This window comes from Taurulus bubalis (genome assembly GCF_910589615.1).
Source record: "Taurulus bubalis genome assembly, chromosome: 3".
Classification (NCBI taxonomy): domain Eukaryota; kingdom Metazoa; phylum Chordata; class Actinopteri; order Perciformes; family Cottidae; genus Taurulus; species Taurulus bubalis.
In genome coordinates, this window is record NC_136591.1 from 42168677 (window position 1) to 42191137 (window position 22461).

The window sequence follows — 22461 nt, forward strand, 5'->3', positions numbered from 1 at the left end:
TGTGTGTTTACCTCCCGGAGGCCAGCAGGTCGTAGTCCGTGCTCTCCCACCCGAACTAAGACGGAGCAGAACATAGAGTATAATATAAAGTATAAAATGAAGTAGAAAGTACATCATAAAGTGCATCATAAAGTATAATATAAAGTACATCATGAAGTATAATATAACGTATAATATAAAGTACATCATGAAGTATAATATAAAGTATAATATAAAGTACATCATGAAGTATAATATAAAGTATAATATAAAGTACATCATGAAGTATAATATAAAGTACATCATGAAGGATAATATAACGTATAATATAAAGTACATCATGAAGTATAATATAAAGTATAATATAAAGTACATCATGAAGTATAATATAAAGTACATCATGAAGGATAATATAACGTATAATATAAAGTACATCATGAAGGATAATATAAAGTATAATATAAAGTACATCATGAAGTATAATATAAAGTAAAACAGGGTAAAGCGTACGCGGTGCATCAGCGGTCCCAGAGTCACGGCGCTGTCCACACAGCGACCCGTCACCACGATGTCGGCCCCGAGATCCAGACAGCGCCGGATAGGAAGAGCCCTGAGGGGGAGGGGCATATGTATATATAATATATATATATATATATATATATATATATATATATATATATATATATATATATATACACACATATATACATATATATACACATATGAGATACACAAAGCTCAGTGGTCGTACCCGAGGTAAGCGTTCATGCTGTGGAGAGATTTAGGTAACGGCTCTCTGGTGACGGCATCCACCATCTTTACTGAGGAGAGGAGGCGCCTCTGAGGAGAGGAGAGGAGAGGGAGGAGAGAGGAGAGAGGAGAGGAAGAGGAGAGGAGGGGAGGAGAGAGAGGAAGAGGAGAGAGAGAGGAGAGGAGGGGAGAGAGAGGAGGAGAGAGAGGAGGAGGAGAGAGGAGAGAGAGGAGAGGGAGGAGAGAGGAGAGGAGGGAGAGGAAGAGGAGAGAGAGAGGAGAGGAGGGGAGGAGAGAGGAGAGGAGAAAGGGAGGAGGAGAGAGAGGAGAGAGAGGAGAGAGAGGAGAGGCGAAAAGGAGGAGTGGATGAGGAGAGAGGAGAGGAGAGAGAGGAGAGAGAGGATGAGGAGAGAGGAGGAGGAGAGGAGAGAGAGGAGAGGAGAGAGAGGAGGAGAGAGAGGAGAGGAGAGAGAGGAGGAGGAGAGAGGAGAGGAGAGAGAGAGGAGATAGGAGAGGAGGGGATGAGGAGAGGAGAGGAGGGAGGAGAGGAGAGAAGGAGGAGGAAGAGGGAGGAGGAGGAGGAGGAGGAAGAGGGAGTAGGAGGAGGAAGAGGGAGGAAGGAAGGAAGGAAGGAAAGAAGGAAGGAAAGAAAGAGGGAGGAGGAGGAGGGAGGAAGAGGGAGGAGCGGAGAGGAGGAGAGGATGGTGGAGAGGAGAGGAGGAGAGAGAGGAGAGGAGAGAGAGGAGGAAGAGAGAGAGGTGAGGAGAGAGGAGAGGAGAGAGAGAGGAGATAGGAGAGGAGGGGAGGAGAGAGAGGAGAGGAGGAGAGGAGGGAGGAGAGGAGGAGATGAGGAGAGGAGAGGAGAGGAGGGAGGAGAGGAGGGAGGAGAGGAGAGAGGAGAGGAGGGAGGAGAGGAGAGAAGGAGGAGGAAGAGGGAGGAGGAGGAGGAGGAAGAGGGAGGAAGGAAGGAAGGAAGGAAGGAAAGAAGGAAGGAAGGAAAGAGGGAGGAGGAGGGAGGAAGAGGGAGGAGCGGAGAGGAGGAGAGGAGGGAGAGAGAGGAGAGAGGAGATGAGGGGGAGGGAGAGGAGGAAAAACGAGAGAGGTGATGAAGATGATGATAACAATGGTGAATATGATGAAGATGATGATGATGATGAAGATGATGATAACAATGGTTAATATGATGATGATGATGATGATGATGATGCCTTACATGGGGCATGAGGTCATCCCCGGTCACCACGGCGACCTTGAGGTCCAGACCAGCCTTCTTGATGACTTCCTGTATCGCCTCAGCGCACGAGAGAGGGTTCACTCCTCCTGCGTTACTGACCACACGGATACCTGAGGAGGAGGAGGAGGAGATGAAGACCTATGACATCACAGAGCAAACTCTGAGGTCAAAGGTCGCTCACCTTTCCTCTGGATGTCGTTAATAAACGGAGCGAGAGCCACGTGGACGAAGTCCGGAGCGTAGCCCAGATTCTAGAGACAAACATATTCAATCACTTCCTGCTTCACCACTTCCTCTCTTTCATCACTTCCTCTCTTTCATCACTTCCTGTTTCACCACTTCCTCTCTTTCATCACTTCCTGTTTCACCACTTCCTCTCCTTTCATCACTTCCTGTTTCACCACTTCCTCTCTTTCATCACTGCCTCTCTTTAATCACTTCCTGTTTCACCACTTCCTCTCTTTCATCACTGCCTCTCTTTAATCACTTCCTGTTTCATCACTTCCTGTTTCACCACTTCCTCTCTTTCATCACTTCCTGTTTCATTACTCCTCTCTTTCATCACTTCCTGTTTCACCACTTCCTCTCTTTCATCACTTCCTGTTTCACCACTTCCTCTCTTTCATCACTTCCTGTTGCATCACTTCCTGGTGACTCACGGGCGTCTTGGCCTTGGCGGCGGTGAGCAGTGACATGGTGATCTCACTGAGGTAGTCGAACACCAGGAAGTCCAGCCGGCCGCCGTGGATCAGCTGAGGCACTGAGAGCAGAGGAGGAGGTTGTTGTTGTTGTTGTTGTTGGACCAACAGGTCCCTTTAAGGAACAGTCAATGAGTTCAACACTCTGACTTTATGTAATCAGTGTTCTTCATGGGGAGCAGTCTACGACAGAGTCGGCCATCTTGCATCGCCGTGTTGCTACGGCAACCCAGAGCGGACAAACTCCGATGAGTGTTTTTATTGTTTTTATGTAATTCATTATCATCTCTCTGTCGGGCCAAGCTCCTCCAACTACACACACCTAGTTATGTTGTGAATATATATATATATATATATATATATATTAAATCCTATATATTCTTTTTATATAATTTCTAATTCTGTTGTGTATATATATATATATATATATATATATATATATATATATATATATATATATATTTTTAATTCAACATATATTTTCAATATCATTTCTAATTCTGTTGTGAATATATTATATACTTTTTAATTATAAATATATTGAATATAATTTCCAATTATGTTGTGATTATTTTTTATTTTACATTTTTAATATAATTTCTTATTCTGTTGTGGATTTTTTTATTTTATTTTATATATTTTTAATATAATTTATAATTCTGTTGTGAATATTATATATGTTTTTTATTCTACATTTATGTTGAATATAATTTCTTATTCTGTTGTGGATTTTGTTTTGTTTTATTCTATATATTTTTAAAATCATTTCTTAAATTCTACATGTGTTTTTAAAAACAGTGATTACGTCATTAAAAGCAGCTCGGTGGTACCTGAGTCCGCGGTGTCCCCCCAGAACCCGGATGCACAGCCGATCCGGACCGGCTCCGACCCGGAAGACTGCGTGTAGCACCGCGAGCTGCTCGCGCCTGGGCTGACGGAGCTCACGCGCACGCGCCTGCAGTTTAAACGTAAACTAGCGCACCTGTCTGCGCTTCCGGCGCGCGACAGCCTCCCGACGGCGGCGGGCGCGCGGCCGAGTAACTGCGGGAAGTTATACATCTTTACTTCATGTAGTTATTGACCCAAAAGAAAAGAAATTACACGGAGACTCCGCTCTGCCGGAGATCAAGGTCCGCTGGTCCAGCTGCTAAAACAGTCCGACCGGAAACACGTCACGGAACGTTTCCGTTCATCCGGGGTTTCATATCCTAAACTGCTGATACCACACAGTATAAATACTCTGACATGGTAGTACTAATACCACACAGTATAAATACTCTGACATGGTAGTACTAATACCACACAGTATAAATACTCTGACATGGTAGTACTAATACCACACAGTATAAATACTCTGACATGGTAGTACTAGTACCACACAGTATAAATACTCTGTTAGAAAGTACTAATACCACACAGTATAAATACTCTGACATGGTAGTACTAATACCACACAGTATAAATACTCTGTTAGAACCACTTACCTAAATAAAGTTGAGTAAAGTGTGTGTGTGTGTGTGTGTGTGTGTGTGTGTGTGTGTGTGTGTGTGTGTGTGTGGTGTCATGTTTCTGGTGGACAAAGATTCAGAACAACCACAAAGAAACACAAAACAGCAGCAAAGAGACACTGACAGACTCACAATGACGACAAGGTGACAGAAAACAGCTTCAAATAGAACACAACGAACACAAAGACACAAAACAACTACAAAGACACAACACAACTACAAAGACACAACACAACTACAAAGACACAAAACAACTACAAAGACACAAAACAACTACAAAGACACAACACAACTACAAAGACACAACACAACTACAAAGACACAACACAACTACAAAGACACAACACAACTACAAAGACACAACACAACTACAAAGACACAACACAACTACAAAGACACAACACAACTACAAAGACACAACACAACTACAAAGACACAAAACAACTACAAAGACACAACACAACTACAAAGACACAACACAACTACAAAGACACAACACAACTACAAAGACACAACACAACTACAAAGACACAACATAACTGCACAGAGCCTTAAAACGTATTTCAAAGAGACAAAAAGATACAAAATGACAATGGAGACAAAAATAGAGACAAAGAGACAAAACAACCCCAAAGAGACACAACCAGAGATGTGTAACAACCCCAAAGAGACACACAACAACAACAACAACAACAACAACAACAACAAGCTGAATAACTAAGTTTCAATAAAAGCAGATCTCCTCCTTGAGTCACGAGCTGATCTTCTGGGTTCTGCTGACCTCTGGTGGTTTAAACACGCATCACACCTGCAGCGATGAAGACGAGTGAGACTCATAACTTTAGTGTATTCACACATGAGCAGAAGAACATGATCAATAAGGTTTGGGCCTTGACCTCCATCTTCTGCGTGTGTAAGGTCTGGAAGCTGGTCCTGGTCTTCCCGGTCCTCTTCCTGGTTCTGGTTCTGGTTCTGGGGTTCTGCTGCGTCCTGGTCTTCCCGGTCCTCTTCCTGGTTCTGGTTCTGGTTCTGGGGTTCTGCTGCGTCCTGGTCTTCCCGGTCCTCTTCCTGGTTCTGGTTCTGGGGTTCTGCTGCGTCCTGGTCTTCCCGGTCCTCTTCCTGGTTCTGGTTCTGGTTCTGGGGTTCTGCTGCGTCCTGGTTTTCCCGGTCCTCTTCCTGGTTCTGGTTCTGGGGTTCTGCTGCGTCCTGGTCTTCCCGGTCCTCTTCCTGGTTCTGGTTCTGGTTCTGGGGTTCTGCTGCGTCCTGGTCTTCCCGGTCCTCTTCCTGGTTCTGGTTCTGGGGTTCTGCTGCGTCCTGGTCTTCCCGGTCCTCTTCCTGGTTCTGGTTCTGGTTCTGGGGTTCTGCTGCGTCCTGGTTTTCCCGGTCCTCTTCCTGGTTCTGGTTCTGGGGTTCTGCTGCGTCCTGGTCTTCCCGGTCCTCTTCCTGGTTCTGGTTCTGGGGTTCTGCTGCGTCCTGGTCTTCCCGGTCCTCTTCCTGGTTCTGGTTCTGGTTCTGGGGTTCTGCTGCGTCCTGGTCTTCCCGGTCCTCTTCCTGGTTCTGGTTCTGGGGTTCTGCTGCGTCCTGGTCTTCCCGGTCCTCTTCCTGGTTCTGGTTCTGGTTCTGGGGTTCTGCTGCGTTCTGGTCTTCCCGGTCCTCTTCCTGGTTCTGGTTCTGGTTCTGGGGTTCTGCTGCGTCCTGGTTTTCCCGGTCCTCTTCCTGGTTCTGGTTCTGGGGTTCTGCTGCGTCCTGGTCTTCCCGGTCCTCTTCCTGGTTCTGGTTCTGGGGTTCTGCTGCGTCCTGGTCTTCCCGGTCCTCTTCCTGGTTCTGGTTCTGGTTCTGGGGTTCTGCTGCGTCCTGGTCTTCCCGGTCCTCTTCCTGGTTCTGGTTCTGGGGCTCTGCTGCGTCCTGGTCTTCCCGGTCCTCTTCCTGGTTCTGGTTCTGGTTCTGGGGTTCTGCTGCGTCCTGGTCTTCCCAGTCCTCTTCCTGGTTCTGGTTCTGGTTCTGGGGTTCTGCTGCGTCCTGGTTTTCCCGGTCCTCTTCCTGGTTCTGGTTCTGGGGTTCTGCTGCGTCCTGGTCTTCCCGGTCCTCTTCCTGGTTCTGGTTCTGGGGTTCTGCTGCGTCCTGGTCTTCCCGGTCCTCTTCCTGGTTCTGGTTCTGGTTCTGGGGTTCTGCTGCGTCCTGGTCTTCCCGGTCCTCTTCCTGGTTCTGGTTCTGGGGTTCTGCTGCGTCCTGGTCTTCCCGGTCCTCTTCCTGGTTCTGGTTCTGGTTCTGGGGTTCTGCTGCGTCCTGGTCTTCCCGGTCCTCTTCCTGGTTCTGGTTCTGGGGTTCTGCTGCGTCCTGGTCTTCCCGGTCCTCTTCCTGGTTCTGGTTCTGGTTCTGGGGTTCTGCTGCGTCCTGGTCTTCCCGGTCCTCTTCCTGGTTCTGGTTCTGGGGTTCTGCTGCGTCCTGGTCTCCCCGGTCCTCTTCCTGGTTCTGGTTCTGGGGTTCTGCTGCGTCCTGGTCTTCCCGGTCCTCTTCCTGGTTCTGGTTCTGGGGTTCTGCTGCGTCCTGGTTTTCCCGGTCCTCTTCCTGGTTCTGGTTCTGGTTCTGGGGTTCTGCTGCGTCCTGGTCTTCCCGGTCCTCTTCCTGGTTCTGGTTCTGGTTCTGGGGTTCTGCTGCGTCCTGGTCTTCCCGGTCTTCTTCCTGGTTCTGGTTCTGGTTCTGGGGTTCTGCTGCGTCCTGGTCTTCCCGGCCCTCTTCCTCTTCCTGGTTCTGGTTCAGGGGTTCTGCTGCGTCCTGGTCTTCCCGGTCCTCTTCCTGGTTCTGGTTCAGGGGTTCTGCTGCGTCCTGGTCTTCCCGGTCCTCTTCCTGGTTCTGGTTCTGGGGTTCTGCTGCGTCCTGGTCTTCCCGGTCCTCTTCCTGGTTCTGGTTCTGGTTCTGGGGTTCTGCTGCGTCCTGGTCTTCCCGGTCCTCTTCCTCTTCCTGGTTCTGGTTCAGGGGTTCTGCTGCGTCCTGGTCTTCCCGGTCCTCTTCCTGGTTCTGGTTCTGGGGTTCTGCTGCGTCCTGGTCTTCCCGGTCCTCTTCCTGGTTCTGGTTCTGGTTCTGGGGTTCTGCTGCGTCCTGGTCTTCCCGGTCCTCTTCCTGGTTCTGGTTCTGGGGTTCTGCTGCGTCCTGGTCTTCCCGGTCCTCTTCCTGGTTCTGGTTCTGGGGTTCTGCTGCGTCCTGGTCTTCCCGGTCCTCTTCCTGGTTCTGGTTCTGGTTCTGGGGTTCTGCTGCGTCCTGGTTTTCCCGGTCCTCTTCCTGGTTCTGGTTCTGGTTCTGGGGTTCTGCTGCGTCCTGGTCTTCCCGGTCCTCTTCCTGGTTCTGGTTCTGGTTCTGGGGTTCTGCTGCGTCCTGGTCTTCCCGGTCTTCTTCCTGGTTCTGGTTCTGGTTCTGGGGTTCTGCTGCGTCCTGGTCTTCCCGGCCCTCTTCCTCTTCCTGGTTCTGGTTCAGGGGTTCTGCTGCGTCCTGGTCTTCCCGGTCCTCTTCCTGGTTCTGGTTCAGGGGTTCTGCTGCGTCCTGGTCTTCCCGGTCCTCTTCCTGGTTCTGGTTCTGGGGTTCTGCTGCGTCCTGGTCTCCCCGGTCCTCTTCCTGGTTCTGGTTCTGGGGTCCTGCTGCGTCCTGGTCTTCCCGGTCCTCTTCCTGGTTCTGGTTCTGGGGTTCTGCTGCGTCCTGGTCTTCCCGGTCTTCTTCCTGGTTCTGGTTCTGGTTCTGGGGTTCTGCTGCGTCCTGGTCTTCCCGGCCCTCTTCCTCTTCCTGGTTCTGGTTCAGGGGTTCTGCTGCGTCCTGGTCTTCCCGGTCCTCTTCCTGGTTCTGGTTCTGGGGTTCTGCTGCGTCCTGGTCTTCCCGGTCTTCTTCCTGGTTCTGGTTCTGGTTCTGGGGTTCTGCTGCGTCCTGGTCTTCCCGGCCCTCTTCCTCTTCCTGGTTCTGGTTCAGGGGTTCTGCTGCGTCCTGGTCTTCCCGGTCCTCTTCCTGGTTCTGGTTCTGGGGTTCTGCTGCGTCCTGGTCTTCCCGGTCCTCTTCCTGGTTCTGGTTCTGGGGTTCTGCTGCGTCCGCATCCTGCAGGTCGGTCTGCTGGAGAAACCACACCGCTGCTGCGTTCGCGGTGGACTTCAGCAACACTTCCTGCATCCTAAAGCTGCTCATGTAGATTGAGTTACTTCTCATTTAATCTTCAGGTGAAACTGACTGAACTTATGATAATGTTCTCAAAAAAATATATGTTGCTTTCACTTTTTTTCTGAAATATTACATTTTTGCGGGAAGAAAATGGTGACATTTATCAAATGTAAAAAACATTTTAATTTGTGAAAAAACACACGTGCATATTTGTGAATGTCTCCCATATTATTTCACAAATAATAATAACAGGTGATGAACAACATGGGATTTATGTTAAATCATCATGTGTGAAATGTGGAATGTCTCCAGCTGATATGAGAGTGCATCAAAATAGATTTTGAAACCATTTCCCCCACACTATGAATGGGGTTTACCATGTACTGCGTGCTTCTTGTGTTATTGTGTGAGTGGTGCACGCCTCCTCTTCCTCAGCTCTTCCTCAGCCCGGTCCAGGTGATGGAGGCAAACAGGAAGTTGACCCGGCCCAGAAGAAGGCCTTCGTCACAGTTTTTTATTTTTATAAATACCTTTGATACTAGTTGTATTATGTTTCTCACTATTTGTGTCTTTCTTGTTGTGTTGCTTCCTCTATTGTTTGTCTTTACCATGTAAAGTGCCTTAAGTACCTTTTGTTTAAAGCGCAATACAAATAAATATATATTATTATTATTATTGCCCTACTGTCTTTCTCATTCTCTCTTTCAAATAATGACAAAACAATATTTCAATAATCTTTTTTTTTGTCAAAGAACCACACCGCTCCACAAGATTGGATCAACCTCACCACGCCACAGACGACATCACGTTTTAGCATTTTTAGCATGTTGCAAAACAAATGAGTTGTGTCACCTTGAAATTGTGGAAAGCAAATACTTTCGCCCCATTATTGCTCAGTGAGGTCAGAGCCCAGGGTCAGCTGCTCTTCCTCCTCCTCTTCCTCCTCTAGTGCTCATGCAGCTGAGCCCCAGACGGTGCAGCTTCTTCTCCTCTGACCCATCAGACAAACAGGTGATGACATGTTATTTAAAATATGTAATGAAGAGAGAGAGGGAGAGACATACAGGCAGCCATCTTCTTTGTGTTGTTGTATAAATGCCATTTAGACAATTTCGAAAGTATGTTGAATTTATGTTTATAAATGTCAGGATAATTCACAGCTAGAGTTTTTTTTACAAAAATGCGATTAACTTGGCATTCATCCTCTGCACCCCAGCATTTGAGTTCAGGAGAGTTTAGGAGATATTTAAGGTGCGTCAGACATCAGAGGCTCAACATTCCTTCACTGGTGTTCCTGAGACTGAGAGACTGAACAAAACCAGTAAACCAGTGAAACAAGTTTGTGTGAGAACAGAGATAAATGTATTTCCTATAGGAGAACGTTCCCCCACCACAGATCCTCTACTATTGGGTATTGGGAGCCATGTGACAGCACGCAATCGTCGAACATAAAAGCAGCGACGGAGATCTTGTGAGCCAAAGCTTTGGAGTCGCCTGCCATCCAAACGTTCAATAAAAGCCGGCAGCTCTGGAAACCGAGCAGAAGGCTGTTGCTGTTCCTCCAACGACGGAGCTGGAAGCTGACCGGAACTTATGTGAGTACGTTGCAGCAATATGGTGTTCTTGTTTATTTCCACATATAGACGGGCAGGTGCTGCTACCTTTGTGATATATAAATGTCATAAAAAACAGGAATGTACTGCAGCTTATTAATGCGCCGTGATAGAAGACAATTTCACTCAAAACATTTATAGTTATATTCAATAAAGAAAAATTAAAAGAACTTAGAAAAGAAAATAACTCCCAATCCTCAACACATTAATGCCGACAATGATTGTATCATGCGTTAACAGCATGTTCTTTTTTTTAGCAGTGGGAGGGGCTTAACAATGCCGCACTTTTAAATGGATGTTTTCATTTTAAATCTCTACCAGACGGCGTAGTTGATAAAAGCAAAGCTATTTGTAACTCTGATCGTATGGTAACGGACCCGTATCTGTATCGCGCTTTTCTAGTCTTCCGACCACTCAAAGCGCTTTAACGCTACATGACATCATTCACCCATTCACACCCTGATGAGAGGAGCTACCATGAAGGAGCCACATCAGATTATCAACCATTCATACACCGCAGGCGCAGCCAGGGGCGGACTGGGGGAAAAAGTGGCCCGGGAGCTACTGTCAGACCGGCCCACTCAATACGGCGCATTGCCCACTCAATGCATCGCACGTATCCACCAGTCAGTGGCTTAATTGGAAATATACCCACACTTAACATTATTTTGGACGATTACAAAGAAATCACATCATATATGTTTTTTTTCATAACATTTGGCTCCACCAAGTTGCCTGGATGGACACATGAAATAAAATAATACTGGCTATTGTACTACTCCAGGGTAGGCATAGTTTGCTAGATGAATATGCTTAACTCTGGGCTAGTATCTGATGATACGTATAACTACAGAGCCTTAAGGAATATACCTCAGCAGAGAAAGACCACACAATAAAGAAACTGTAATCAGAGGGTAGAATGAGGGCGGGGGTTGAAGGTGCATAACAAAACAGTAAGTTTAGTAACAGAACCTGAACTGACTCTGCCGGCCCAGGTGTATTTTTGTCACATGTTAATAATAACATTACTCCTTTAAAGGATTTACGTGTTGGTGCCATGCTGTCGAATCACGCTCAAAAACGGCTTCGTCTGCGAACTGGCGACGTAAGGTCCTCAGGTACCGGGCCGCACAGAAATCCAGAACACCCCCCGAGTGCCGGTGTTCTGGATTCAAATCAAGGCAGAATATCCTAAAATCCCCAAAAAGCTCTGAAAACCTGCAAGCAACATCCAAACCATGAGTGTTGCATGCTGGGTGATGAAACAATGAGTGTCAGTACAGATCGCGAGGAGTAGTATAAATATCGGTCAGTGATTTTTGACTTTATGTATTAGAGTAAATTAAACGTGTTCTGTGAAGCATAAAATGTAGTCGTGGCCGGCGATGCCTTTCCATCATCCCACAGAGTATTACTGCAAATCTTTAGAAAGATTTAGACCTAAATCATCTAAATCTGCAATAATAAACAGGCATTGACATGTTATGAAGCATATTCAGTCCAAAGACCGTGTTTTTCGGTTCAGAATTTGAAAGATGACCTACTTTGACCTGAATCTTGCTCTCACAATGACAAACTTGGTATGTAACTGACCGTCTCCTTCCACATGAGTCATCTAACGAGTCTGAGGACCAATGAGATCGCAGAACCTCAAGACGCCCCAAAAAGAAGAAGAACAAACTCTGGGTCCTGCTTCGCGGTGCAGAGACACCAATACTGATCAGACAAGGCTGTGACTGCTAGACTCACACCGTCTCGTAGGTCACAGGGAAGTTACTTTGATCCGCCATTGTTAGGGGAACTTATGAGCGTTTTAGTGAATTGTTATAATCGCTTAGTCATGTTGAGGAGTTTACGGAATTATTAACGTATCTTCTCACAAGGGCTACGGTACTTTAGCAATTAAATGAATTCAATTGGAACTGTGGATGAGGGGATAGCACAGTAGTTTTGAAAAAAATACAAGTCTCATTTTCTGGGAGAAAGAAAAAAGAGCTGCAGGTTTAGAAGGTAGGAGCTTTACTTTGAAGAGCTTTGATTAATTCAGTAACTGTAAAGTTAAAGTCTTTAACAAATCTGTAGTTGTCTCAAAGATGGAATAATCGTGGTAAATATAACAATATCAAGTTCAAAATGTCAAACATATGAAAAAGCAAGCAAACTATGAAGACGGCATCATAGAATCTCTCCGTGCTGCAATATAACGATCCAGTCTGCTCAATCAAACCTCAAAGAGGGGGAAATATCGCTTATGACGGAGTTCTGTGTGTTTCACTCTCGATGTGTTTCCAGTTGCTGTCAGTGTGCTGTTTCTCATGCGGTACCCTGGTGTGACGGCTTGTCTGTCTGTCTGCTTACCTGTCTGTCTGCTTACCCGTCTGTCTGTCTGTCTGTCCCTCTGCTTCATGCAGGGCGGCGTGATGAGACGCACCTGGGCCCGGTGCTCATGGGGGAATAAAGCTCCGCCTCTGGGCCGGCCAAGGGTCTCTCGATAGCGACAGGAGGCTCTACGTTGTCGTCATTCTCGGCCGCTTGTGGGTTTCGCCAGCCCTCGTGCGTACCTAATAAAGCCTTTTTGCTCGGAACACTGCGTCTTCCGTGTCCTTTGTTGCGGCGCCTGAGCCGGGCCGTGACATGTGGGGGCTCGTCCGGGATCTTTTGTTCCGTGTGGTTTGATTTGATTTTGATTTAGTTTGAAGCGGCGCTCCCCTGTCAGGTACAGCGGCGTTACTTCTTTGAGTTTCGTCATTTGTTGTTTTTTGTTTTGGTAGTGCTGTGGGGACCGCGGCTAGAGCGACTCGTCTCGGGAGCACTTCCATGGTGCAGGGCAGTCGCCAGTTGCTGGTTGCTTTCCCTCGCCACTGGGCTCCAGTGCATAAATACCCGCCGCCATTAACCACATGAAGACTAGGGTTGAGTTTATTGTTTTAGTTAGTGGGTGGGGAGGTAGTCAGCTAGAGGGGCGCGCTGCTGATACGTCATTGGCTGTGGACTACACACCGGTAGCTTTCATTCATTTATTTATTTATTTTTCTCCCGTTGATGGTTTCGGACACACTTGGCTATGGAGAGTGTTGACCACTTCGTGGCTTCTCCTTCGGAGAAGAATTTGGATCTCTGCACGAAGAAGCAACTGCTGAAAATAGCAGAATATTATGGCATTGACGTGGGTGATAAACAGTTGAAGGACAGAGTTAAGGCCGTTTTGAGGTTGGGGTTGGAGGAAAGAAAAGTGTTAACGGAAGGTGCATCAGCTGTGCTCCAGGAGGACGTAAGTGCTCCGCCCCTCGCCACATCTAGCTTAACCTTTTCCCAACAAAAGGAATTATTGTTGTTGCAGCTGGACCATGATAGATTTAAGGTGCAGGCACAGTTGGAGAAGGAGGTGGCTGTGGCGAAGATGCACCAACAAATGGAAAACGCAAAGTTGGAGGTGGAGCAGGCTAGGCTAGACTTGATTAAAGAGGGGAAGCTGGCTGCTGCTGGGCTAAGGGGGAAGTTGTCTCCCTCAGAACAGCCTGGGGATGACTTTGACATCTTAGGCAACTTAGGTTCTGTGCCTGTCTGCTACCAGCGTGAAGAGGACTCTCTCCACCATCAACACCCGCAAGGCAACAGGTCCAGACAACATCCCTGGTCGTGTGTTGCTGGACTGCGCAGAGGAGCTTAAGGACGTCTTCACGGATGTCTTCAATACATCTCTGAGACAAGCTGTTGTTCCGCCATGCTTCAAGGCCACCACCATCATACCTGTGCCAAAGAAACCCACTCCGTCCTGCTTCAATGACTACCGTCCAGTGGCACTGACCCCCATAATCATGAAGTGCTTTGAACGACTAGTCATGTCGCACATCAAATCCATTCTCCCCCCCCACCCTGGACCCTTTCCAGTTTGCATACCGTGCCAAACGGTCCACGGAGGATGCAATCTGCTCCGCTCTCCACCCAGCCCTCACCCACCTGACAAAAAAGACTCGTATGTGAGAATGCTGTTCATTGACTTTAGTTCAGCATTCAACACCATCATCCCACAACAACTCGTCTGCAAACTTGACCAGCTGGGGCTCAACACCTGGCTGTGTAACTGGCTGCTGGACGTCCTCAGTGAGAGGCCACAAGCAGTACGTGTCGGCAACAACACCTCGAGCAGCATCACTCTGAGTACAGGGGCCCCTCAGGGCTGTGTGCTCAGTCCTCTGCTCTTCACCTTGCTGACTCACGACTGCAGAACCAGCTACAGCACCAACCATATGGTCAAATTCGCAGACGACACAACACTGATAGGTCTCATCACCAAGGATGACAAAACCCTCTACAGGAAGGAGGTCAACCTTCTGACCACGTGGTGCGGAGACAACAACCTCCTGCTAAACAGCAGCAAGACCAAGGAGATTGTTGTTGACTTCCGGAAAGGCCACACTCAACACCCACCACTGACCATCAACGGTGCGGACATTGAGCAGGTCGGCAGCACCAAATTCCTGGGGGTGGACATCAGCGAGGACCTCTCGTGGACAGCCAACACAACATTGCTGGCAAAGAAAGCCCAGAGGCGCCTCTACTTCCTCCGCAAGCTGAGGAAAGCAGGAAGCCCCCCATCCATCATGTGCACTTTCTACCGTGGCACCATCGAGAGCATCCTGACCAACTGCATCACTGTGTGGGGCGGAAGCTGCACAGACTACAACAGGAAAGCCCTGCAGCGCATAGTGAATGCAGCTGGAAGGATCATCGGTGACAATAAAACTGACTTTGACTTTTTGACTTTAAGGCTCGTGCCAACGTTTTCTGAAAAAAATCCGAAGTTGTTTTTTTCTTTGTTTGAGCGTGTGGCTGATTCACGTAAGTGGCCGGATTCAGCGCGCACGCTGATGCTACAGTGCGTGCTGACTGTGAGGGCACAGGAGGCATACTCCTCATTGACTGATGCGGCCAGTCAGTGATATTCTTTGGTGAAAGGGGCGGTGTTAAAGGCATATGAATTGGTTCCTGAGGCCTACCGGCAGCGGTTCAGGAACATGGAAAAGGAAGAAGGTCAGAGTCATCTGGAGTTTGCACGGAATCTGAATGTCCAGTTCACTCGTTGGTGCGCTGCATCAGAGGTAGAGGATTTTAAGCAGTTATGTGACCTTATGGTCCTGGAGCAGTTTAAAAGGTCTGTTCCCTCACGTGTGGCTGTGTACATCAGTGAACACAAAATAACAGATGCTGCTGCGGCCGCAGCGCTTGCTGGCGATTATGTGCTTATGCACCAAGACGGGTTTGGGGAACCCAGGGCTAGGGGTAGCGGTAACCTCCGCCAGGCGGGGAACACGTTAATTATTGTCATGAACAAGGCCACTGGAAAGTAGACTGTCCGTTGTTGAGGATCCAGCCAAAAAAGGCTGCTTCCCAGTTCCACCCCAAGGGCGTTGGGTTAGCCGCACCCGTTCGTCAGATTGTCGCTCCTGCCGGTCCTCACGTGCGGGTAGAGGACTCGGGTATGGTGGGTTTGGAGCCCTACCTGCCGTTTATCCGTGAAGGTGTGGTGTCCATGGTGGGAAGTGAGGTGGCGGTGCCAGTGACGATTTTGAGGGACACCGGGGCGTATGACTCGAGTAAAACTCCAATGTGATTTATTCCAGGGTGAGGCTGCGCTAGCTGTGCGCCCGGCTTTTCCAATCCAGGGAGTTGCTGTCATCCTGGGTAACGATTTGGGGGGTGCACGAGTCTGGGCAGATGTGCCTCCTCCAGTGTTGGCCCCTGTGCTACTGAAGTCAGAACCAGGCGTAAAGGGCCAGGGTTGTCCTGAGGGATTCGCGGCCTGTGCAGTGACTTAGGCGATGGCGGCTGCGAGACCGGGGTCTCAGACAGATGGGGAAAAGGTTGCAGGTAAATTCTTGCTGCCTCTGTCTGACTTTCCTGTATCTATATCCCGCAGATTGACCGTCCCTTTTCCCTTCAGGTGGATGCTAGTCACGTGGGCGCGGGGGCTGTCCTTCTGCAGGCTGACAATCTGGGTTCTGTTAAGCCAGTGAGTTACTTTTCGAAGAAATTCAATTCATATCAGCTGAATTATTCCACAATAGAGAAAGAGGCGCTGGCAATGGTTTGGGCGCTAAAACATTTTGATGTTTACATCGCTTCGGGGGTGGTGCCTGTGGTGGTCTACACCGACCATAACCCCTTGACATTTCTAAACTCCTTGCAGTGTCCTAATCAGAGGTTGATGAGGTGGTCACTGTTGTTACAGTCATATTGGCTAGATGTTCGGCACATCAAGGGCACGGACAATGTGGTTGTGGACGCGTTGTCCAGGGCTCCCTAGTGGGGTGATCTTAGTTATTAGTTCCCTCTGGGCTTTATTTAGGCTCAGTTGGGTTTTTTAGGCTGGGATTCCCGTCAGGACCCAGCTCTTATGGGGGAGGGTGTGACGGCTCCCCTGTCTATCTGTCTGCTTACCTGTCTGTCTGCTTACCTGTCTGTCTGTCTGTCCCTCTGCTTTCTGCAGGGCGGCGTGATGAGACGCACCCGTCATTCTCGGCCGCTTGTGGGTTTCGCCAGCCCTCGTGCGTACCTAATAAAGCCTTTTTGCTCGGAACGCTGCGTCTTCCGTGTACTTTGTTGCGGCGCCTGAGCCGGGCCGTGACACTTTACTTTGAAGAGCTTTGATTAATTCAGTAACTGTAAAGTTAAAGTCTTTAACAAATCTGTAGTTGTCTCAAAGATGGAATAATCGTGGTAAATATAACAATATCAAGTGCAAAATGTCAAACATATGAAAAAGCAAGCAAACTATGAAGACGGTATCATAGAATCTCTCCGTGCTGCAATATAACGATCCAGTCTGCTCAATCAAACCTCAAAGAGGGGGAAATATCGCTTATGACGGAGTTCTGTGTGTTTCACTCTCGATGTGTTTCCAGTTGCTGTCAGTGTGCTGTTTCTCATGCGGTACCCCGGCCATGCTGCTGGTGTCAGCCCGAAGGAACATCTGGCTATGTGTCTGAAGGACGATGACTACGAAGTGCTCCTGGACACTCTAGAGAACGGCCTCCCTTCCATAGATACATCCCATCATGTTGTTATCGTCGGAGCTGGCATGGCTGGACTGACGGCTGCTTGGCTCCTGGAACAAGCAGGACACCAGGTACGCGCTTCAGGCTCATGTGCTACACATGTTATTATAAAACCACTGGACAACGAAAAGGGCCAGTTGATTAACCTGCAGGGTCTCTCCTCAGCTCCTCCGACCCCCTTTGATCGGGTTAGTTTGTGATCATTTGCAATGAGTTTGCATTGCATTCACATGTATTTAGTGTACGTAGTATGGGCAGTGAATATCAAAAGACACTCCAGCTAGTTCGTTTTGGTCTGCTACCAGAAGGTAGCAGGTTCAATCCCTGGTCTCCCCATAGTTCGCATGTCGAAGTGTCTTAGGGCAAGACTCTGAACCCCAGTTGCTCCCCAGCAGCCCACTGCTCCTTAATCACTAAGGATGGGTTAAGTGCAGAAACCAAATGTCATGTATGTGTACATCTATGACCTTTGAAACATTACAATAATGGACTTGCGTGTATTTATCTATTCGTATGAATCTGTTCAACAAGGTGACCATATTAGAGGCTAGCGGTCGTGTTGGAGGACGAGTGGAGACCTACAGGAATGAGGAAGAAAACTGGTATGCTGATCTGGGAGCCATGAGGATCCCAAGTTCCCACAAGTGAGTTTATGTAACTCCAATCAAATTATTGACCCTCTCAGACTGACATGATTGTTAAAAGCTAACTCTGTCAACAGAATGGTCCACTGGTTTGCTGCAACGCTGAAGGTCGAACTGAATGAATTCATCATGGATGACCCCGAGACCTTTTACTTTGTCAATGGGGTGCTGGCGAAGACGGAGAAAGTGAAAAACAATCCTGATATCCTCAATTACAACGTGACGGTAGAGGAAAAAGGGAAATCAGCCGACCAACTGCTAGAAGAAGCTTTGAAGACGGTACGTAAGAGAAAGAAGGAAAGATGGAGTCCAAAGGTCTTCACTGAAAACCACAAACCTGCTGCTTTAGCCATTCGGACACATGAAGTGAATTGTCAGCACAAGAAAGTTGCACGACTTCACACATTGACCTTTGGTTATTAATTCCCTTGCACAGCTTGACAAGCTTTTGCACTTTACCTACCTTTCAATAGATGATTCAACTGACTTCATCAATGCAGGTGATCTTTTTCCTTTGCTTTTTTTGCAGGTGAAAGATTTTGTGATGGAAAACAGTTGCGAGGATGCACTGGCAAAATACAGTGGTTATTCTGTGAAGGTAAAACACAATGTGACGCCATGAAAACTATGAGTAAAATGACGCCATGAAACTATGAGTAAAATAAATGATGTGAATCACAACCATACTATAGGTTTGAAACGGGCAGTTAATGTTTAGGAGAAAAACGTGGCTTCAGCGTGTGTTTGGAGAACAGGTTCTCCATCCTTAATGTTTCCATAAATATATGATTACTAATGTATAAAAACGTCACGACAGAAAATCGTTAAGTAGACATATTTTTGACACATTTTAAGCCTTTTGGTTTTGACTGCATGACATTTGTTCATTTCACAGGACTACCTGGTAGAAGAAGGTCTGAGTTCAGAAGCAGTGAGGATGATTGGAGACCTGCTGAATGAACAGAGCCTCATGTACACGGCGCTGACGGAGATGATCTATGACCAGGCTGACGTCAATGATGACGTGAAGTGAGGCCCAACATCCCACACTGTCAACTACTCAATATGGGAAAAACATTTTTGCACAGTAGAATAAAAATTGTTAAATCCCCTCTATATATATATATATATATATATATATATATATATATATATATATATATATACATATATATATATATATATATATATATATATATATATATATATATATATATATATAATGTACATCAGCTGTTAACTTATTTCATGAGGAAACCAATCACTTGTGAATGATTTGAACTAAGTCAATGTAATTCCATGGTGGACATGTAGCATCAAAGTACATTTTGACTTTTTACCACTTCTGTTCTGCAAACAGCGTTTACATAGTTAGACCATATAAAGTTGTTATGGCGAGCTTGTTGAGAAACAATTGCCTCGTGATTTCCACCAATATATCCAGCTCTTTTAATGCTAAATGCTCCACAGTGTTCACCAGCAGATTGTTGACTTTGTTGGAGCTGAGCAGGAAATGTACGAAAGGAAGGCCAAACGTTCGGCTAATTTGATTAATGTTAGTTTGTTAGTCTGTCTTAGATTTGTTGTATTATAGACAATGGCTTCCAGTTATAAATCAAACCTTGATTCTGATGTTGGCCGCCTAGAACGAATCTCTCCCAGTCTGCATCTTTCAAACAGTTAATAATCATCTCAATATTGAACGATAAATGTGGTTGCTAAAACACAGCACATGAACATATTGCAAATCTGCAAGTCGCTCTACTAGAATGTATTCAATAAGAGTATCTGTTTGTCTTTCTGTTTTTAAGATACTCAGAAGTGACTGGTGGGTCGGACCTTCTCCCCACAGCTCTTGGTAATGACCTCAAGGTGACCCCTATTATCCTCAACTCCAAGGTCAAGCTCATCAAGCAGTCAGAGGAAGGTGTGACTGTTTCGTATGAGACAGGCCAACCGCCCTCTTTGAAAGACATTTCAGCCGACAGAGTTCTGGTAACAACCACAACCAAAGCTGCCCTCTTCATGGACTTTGATCCACCACTCCCCGTTAAAAAGATGGAGGCACTGAGGGCAGCCCACTACGACAGCTCCACTAAAATCATCCTCACCTTTAGTGAGAGGTTCTGGGAGAAGGACGGCATCAAAGGGGGAAAGAGCATCACTGACGGGCCCTCACGTTACATCTACTACCCCACCAACAATTTCCAGAAAAATGAGACCATTGGCGTCCTCCTGGCTTCCTACACCTGGTCTGACGACTCCCTCCTCTTCTTAGGAGTGAGCGATGAAGACCTTAAAGAGATGGCTCTGAAAGATTTAGCAAAGATCCATGGGGATCACGTCAAGTCTCTCTGCACAGGAGTGGTTGTGAAGAAGTGGAGCCAGGATCCTCACAGCTTGGGCGCCTTCGCTCTCTTCACGCCCTACCAGCATGTAGAGTACGCTGAAGAGCTCTTCAAGAGTGAAGGCAGGGTGCACTTTGCTGGGGAACACACGGCCTTCCCTCACGCTTGGATCGAGACATCCATGAAATCTGCAATCAGAGCTGCTAGGAATATTAACAAAGAGTCCACAAAAACCGCTAAAAGTCCACCACGAGATGACCTCTAGGTTTCTGGATGACCGAGTCGAAGCAACTGTGTATTGTGGTATTAATAAACACAAAAAGGTGCAACATATCAAGCTAAAGCCAAGGAAATGTGCTATAAGTTGAAATGTTTCTGTCATAGAATATGAATCAACAAAACCTGTTTGTGCAACATTAAGTTTCTGTTTCATAACATACAAGTAAAATTAATCAATTTAATAAACAATCGTCCAACAAACTTTATTTGAATATACATTCAGTCATCAACATTCCCATCCAGCCAATCCTAGCTCACATTGTGAGGACGCCTCCTTATCAGTGACTCTTAGAAAACCCTGAATGTTCATGTAGAGTTAGCAGTTATGTAACCGGTATGTCTTGAGCAACCAGCTGGTGGATTTGAACTCAGGATCCTTCTTGTTTCAAAGTGTCAGTTAATTAATACAAATATTTACTTCCTCATTATCTTTCTACCCCAAAACTTGTGTATTGTAAGTACATAAATCAGGGGACACTGGTATGTTAGTCACATGGTACATTTGTTTATTGTGGCTGTGATCCACAGAAATACAATTATGACTTAAACAAATGGCTGCCAATGATAAATGGTACATGCAGTACTTTATTTATATAAATGATGAATGCACCCATCACGTTGCAAATGTGATCATTTGGACTGATTAACAAGTGGATGCTTGGTAACACGACACAAAGTGGGTACTGGTGCAATAATGTGTTGATATAATTAAACAATTGAAGATCGCTTTGGTCTCCAGACACCCCTCACTTGCCCCAGACTAATGGAATTTAGGAACTCTCCAGACCTGCCATACCCCATCCATCAACTAGATGGCCCCTCAGACTTTCCCACCCGGTCATTGGGTGCATCCCAAGTCTCTTAATTGCATCCCTGCTTCACTTGCATATTTTCCTTGCGTCTTAGACTAGGGATGCGTGGAGAGACGCAAGGAAACCAAGCGAGGAGAGAGGACACGAGGAAACATGTTTTAACAGACATGAGGCGTCCTTTCCTCTGAAGCGTCACGTGAAGCAACGTCGGTTTCTGATGACTGCGCTGCCGATCACATCTGATCACAGCTGATCACATCTGGATCAGCTGTCTGTCGGCTTTAACAGCTGGAGAGACTTATGACAGAGTTTGTGTCTGTAAACATGATCAGATTAACAGAGTTGTTTTCTGGTCCGGACAGTTTTTAGCAAACATTCCAATAAAAGTGTACTTCAAATATTGATACAAAGGATCGTAATGTTTTCAGTTGATTTAATGGTGTTATCAGTGTCAGAGTGAAGATACGAGGGGCCGTTTAGGCCATAACTACTGAGACACTCTCACACTCACTACTGAAACACTTACACATACATACATACTATCAATGCACGCTCATATATAAAACACTATTGTTGAACACTTATACATTCATAACTGAATCTCTTGCATATGATTACAAAGATATAAAAAGTTTAGATACATGTGCAAGTGTTTCACATATATATGCATATATATATATGTATATATAAATATACCCACACAGACTCCACCCACACACAGACTCCGCCCACTCACAGACTCCACCCACACACAGACTCCACCCACTCACAGACTCCACCCACACACAGACTCCACCCACATCACAGACTCCACCCACTCACAGACTCCACCCACTCACAAACTCCACCCACACACAGACTCCACCCACTCACAGACTCCACCCACTCACAGACTCCACCCACACACAGACTCCACCCACATCACAGACTCCACCCACTCACAGACTCCATCCACATCACAGACTCCACCCACACACAGACTCCACCCACATCACAGACTCCACCCACTCACAGACTCCACCCACTCACAAACTCCACCCACACACAGACTCCACCCACATCACAGACTCCACCCACTCACAGACTCCACCCACATCGCCACACATTCCTATAAAGTCTATCGTCACATGAGGTTGGAATCATAGAAAGGTGATAGATTTTGATTTGATTTGTGGAACATATAATTCATAATTAGCATATAAATAAATGAGTTATGGACAAAATCTAATCAGTTCATCGTTTGTGATATTGGGCTTTAAGAATAAACTGAAATATGTAATCAAGTGTTTGCATTCAAGTGAAAATCCCTCAAAAACATAATTCAATAAATCATTTTTTCAATGCTTACAGCAAGACCCAGGAGATGAGAGACGTTTTAGAGAGCTTGATGACAAAAAAAAC

The 22461-nt window shown here is 46.7% G+C and overlaps 1 protein-coding gene across 1 annotated transcript; it reads left to right on the top strand.

The window, feature by feature from the left end:
* Nucleotides 1-12983: 12983 nt before the first annotated feature.
* LOC306734520 (L-amino-acid oxidase-like) lies at nt 12984-20234 on the top strand (the record flags this gene model as incomplete). The annotated part of the gene is made up of 13 exons (XM_079215877.1): nt 12984-13085; nt 13260-13366; nt 13494-13742; nt 14025-14244; nt 15357-15479; nt 15864-15932; nt 16410-16467; nt 16825-17048; nt 17509-17621; nt 17699-17900; nt 18151-18219; nt 18517-18650; nt 19433-20234. 13 exons carry the CDS (start codon nt 12984-12986, stop codon nt 20232-20234), a joined length of 2472 nt encoding a protein of 823 aa, XP_079072003.1.
* Nucleotides 20235-22461: the final 2227 nt, after the last annotated feature.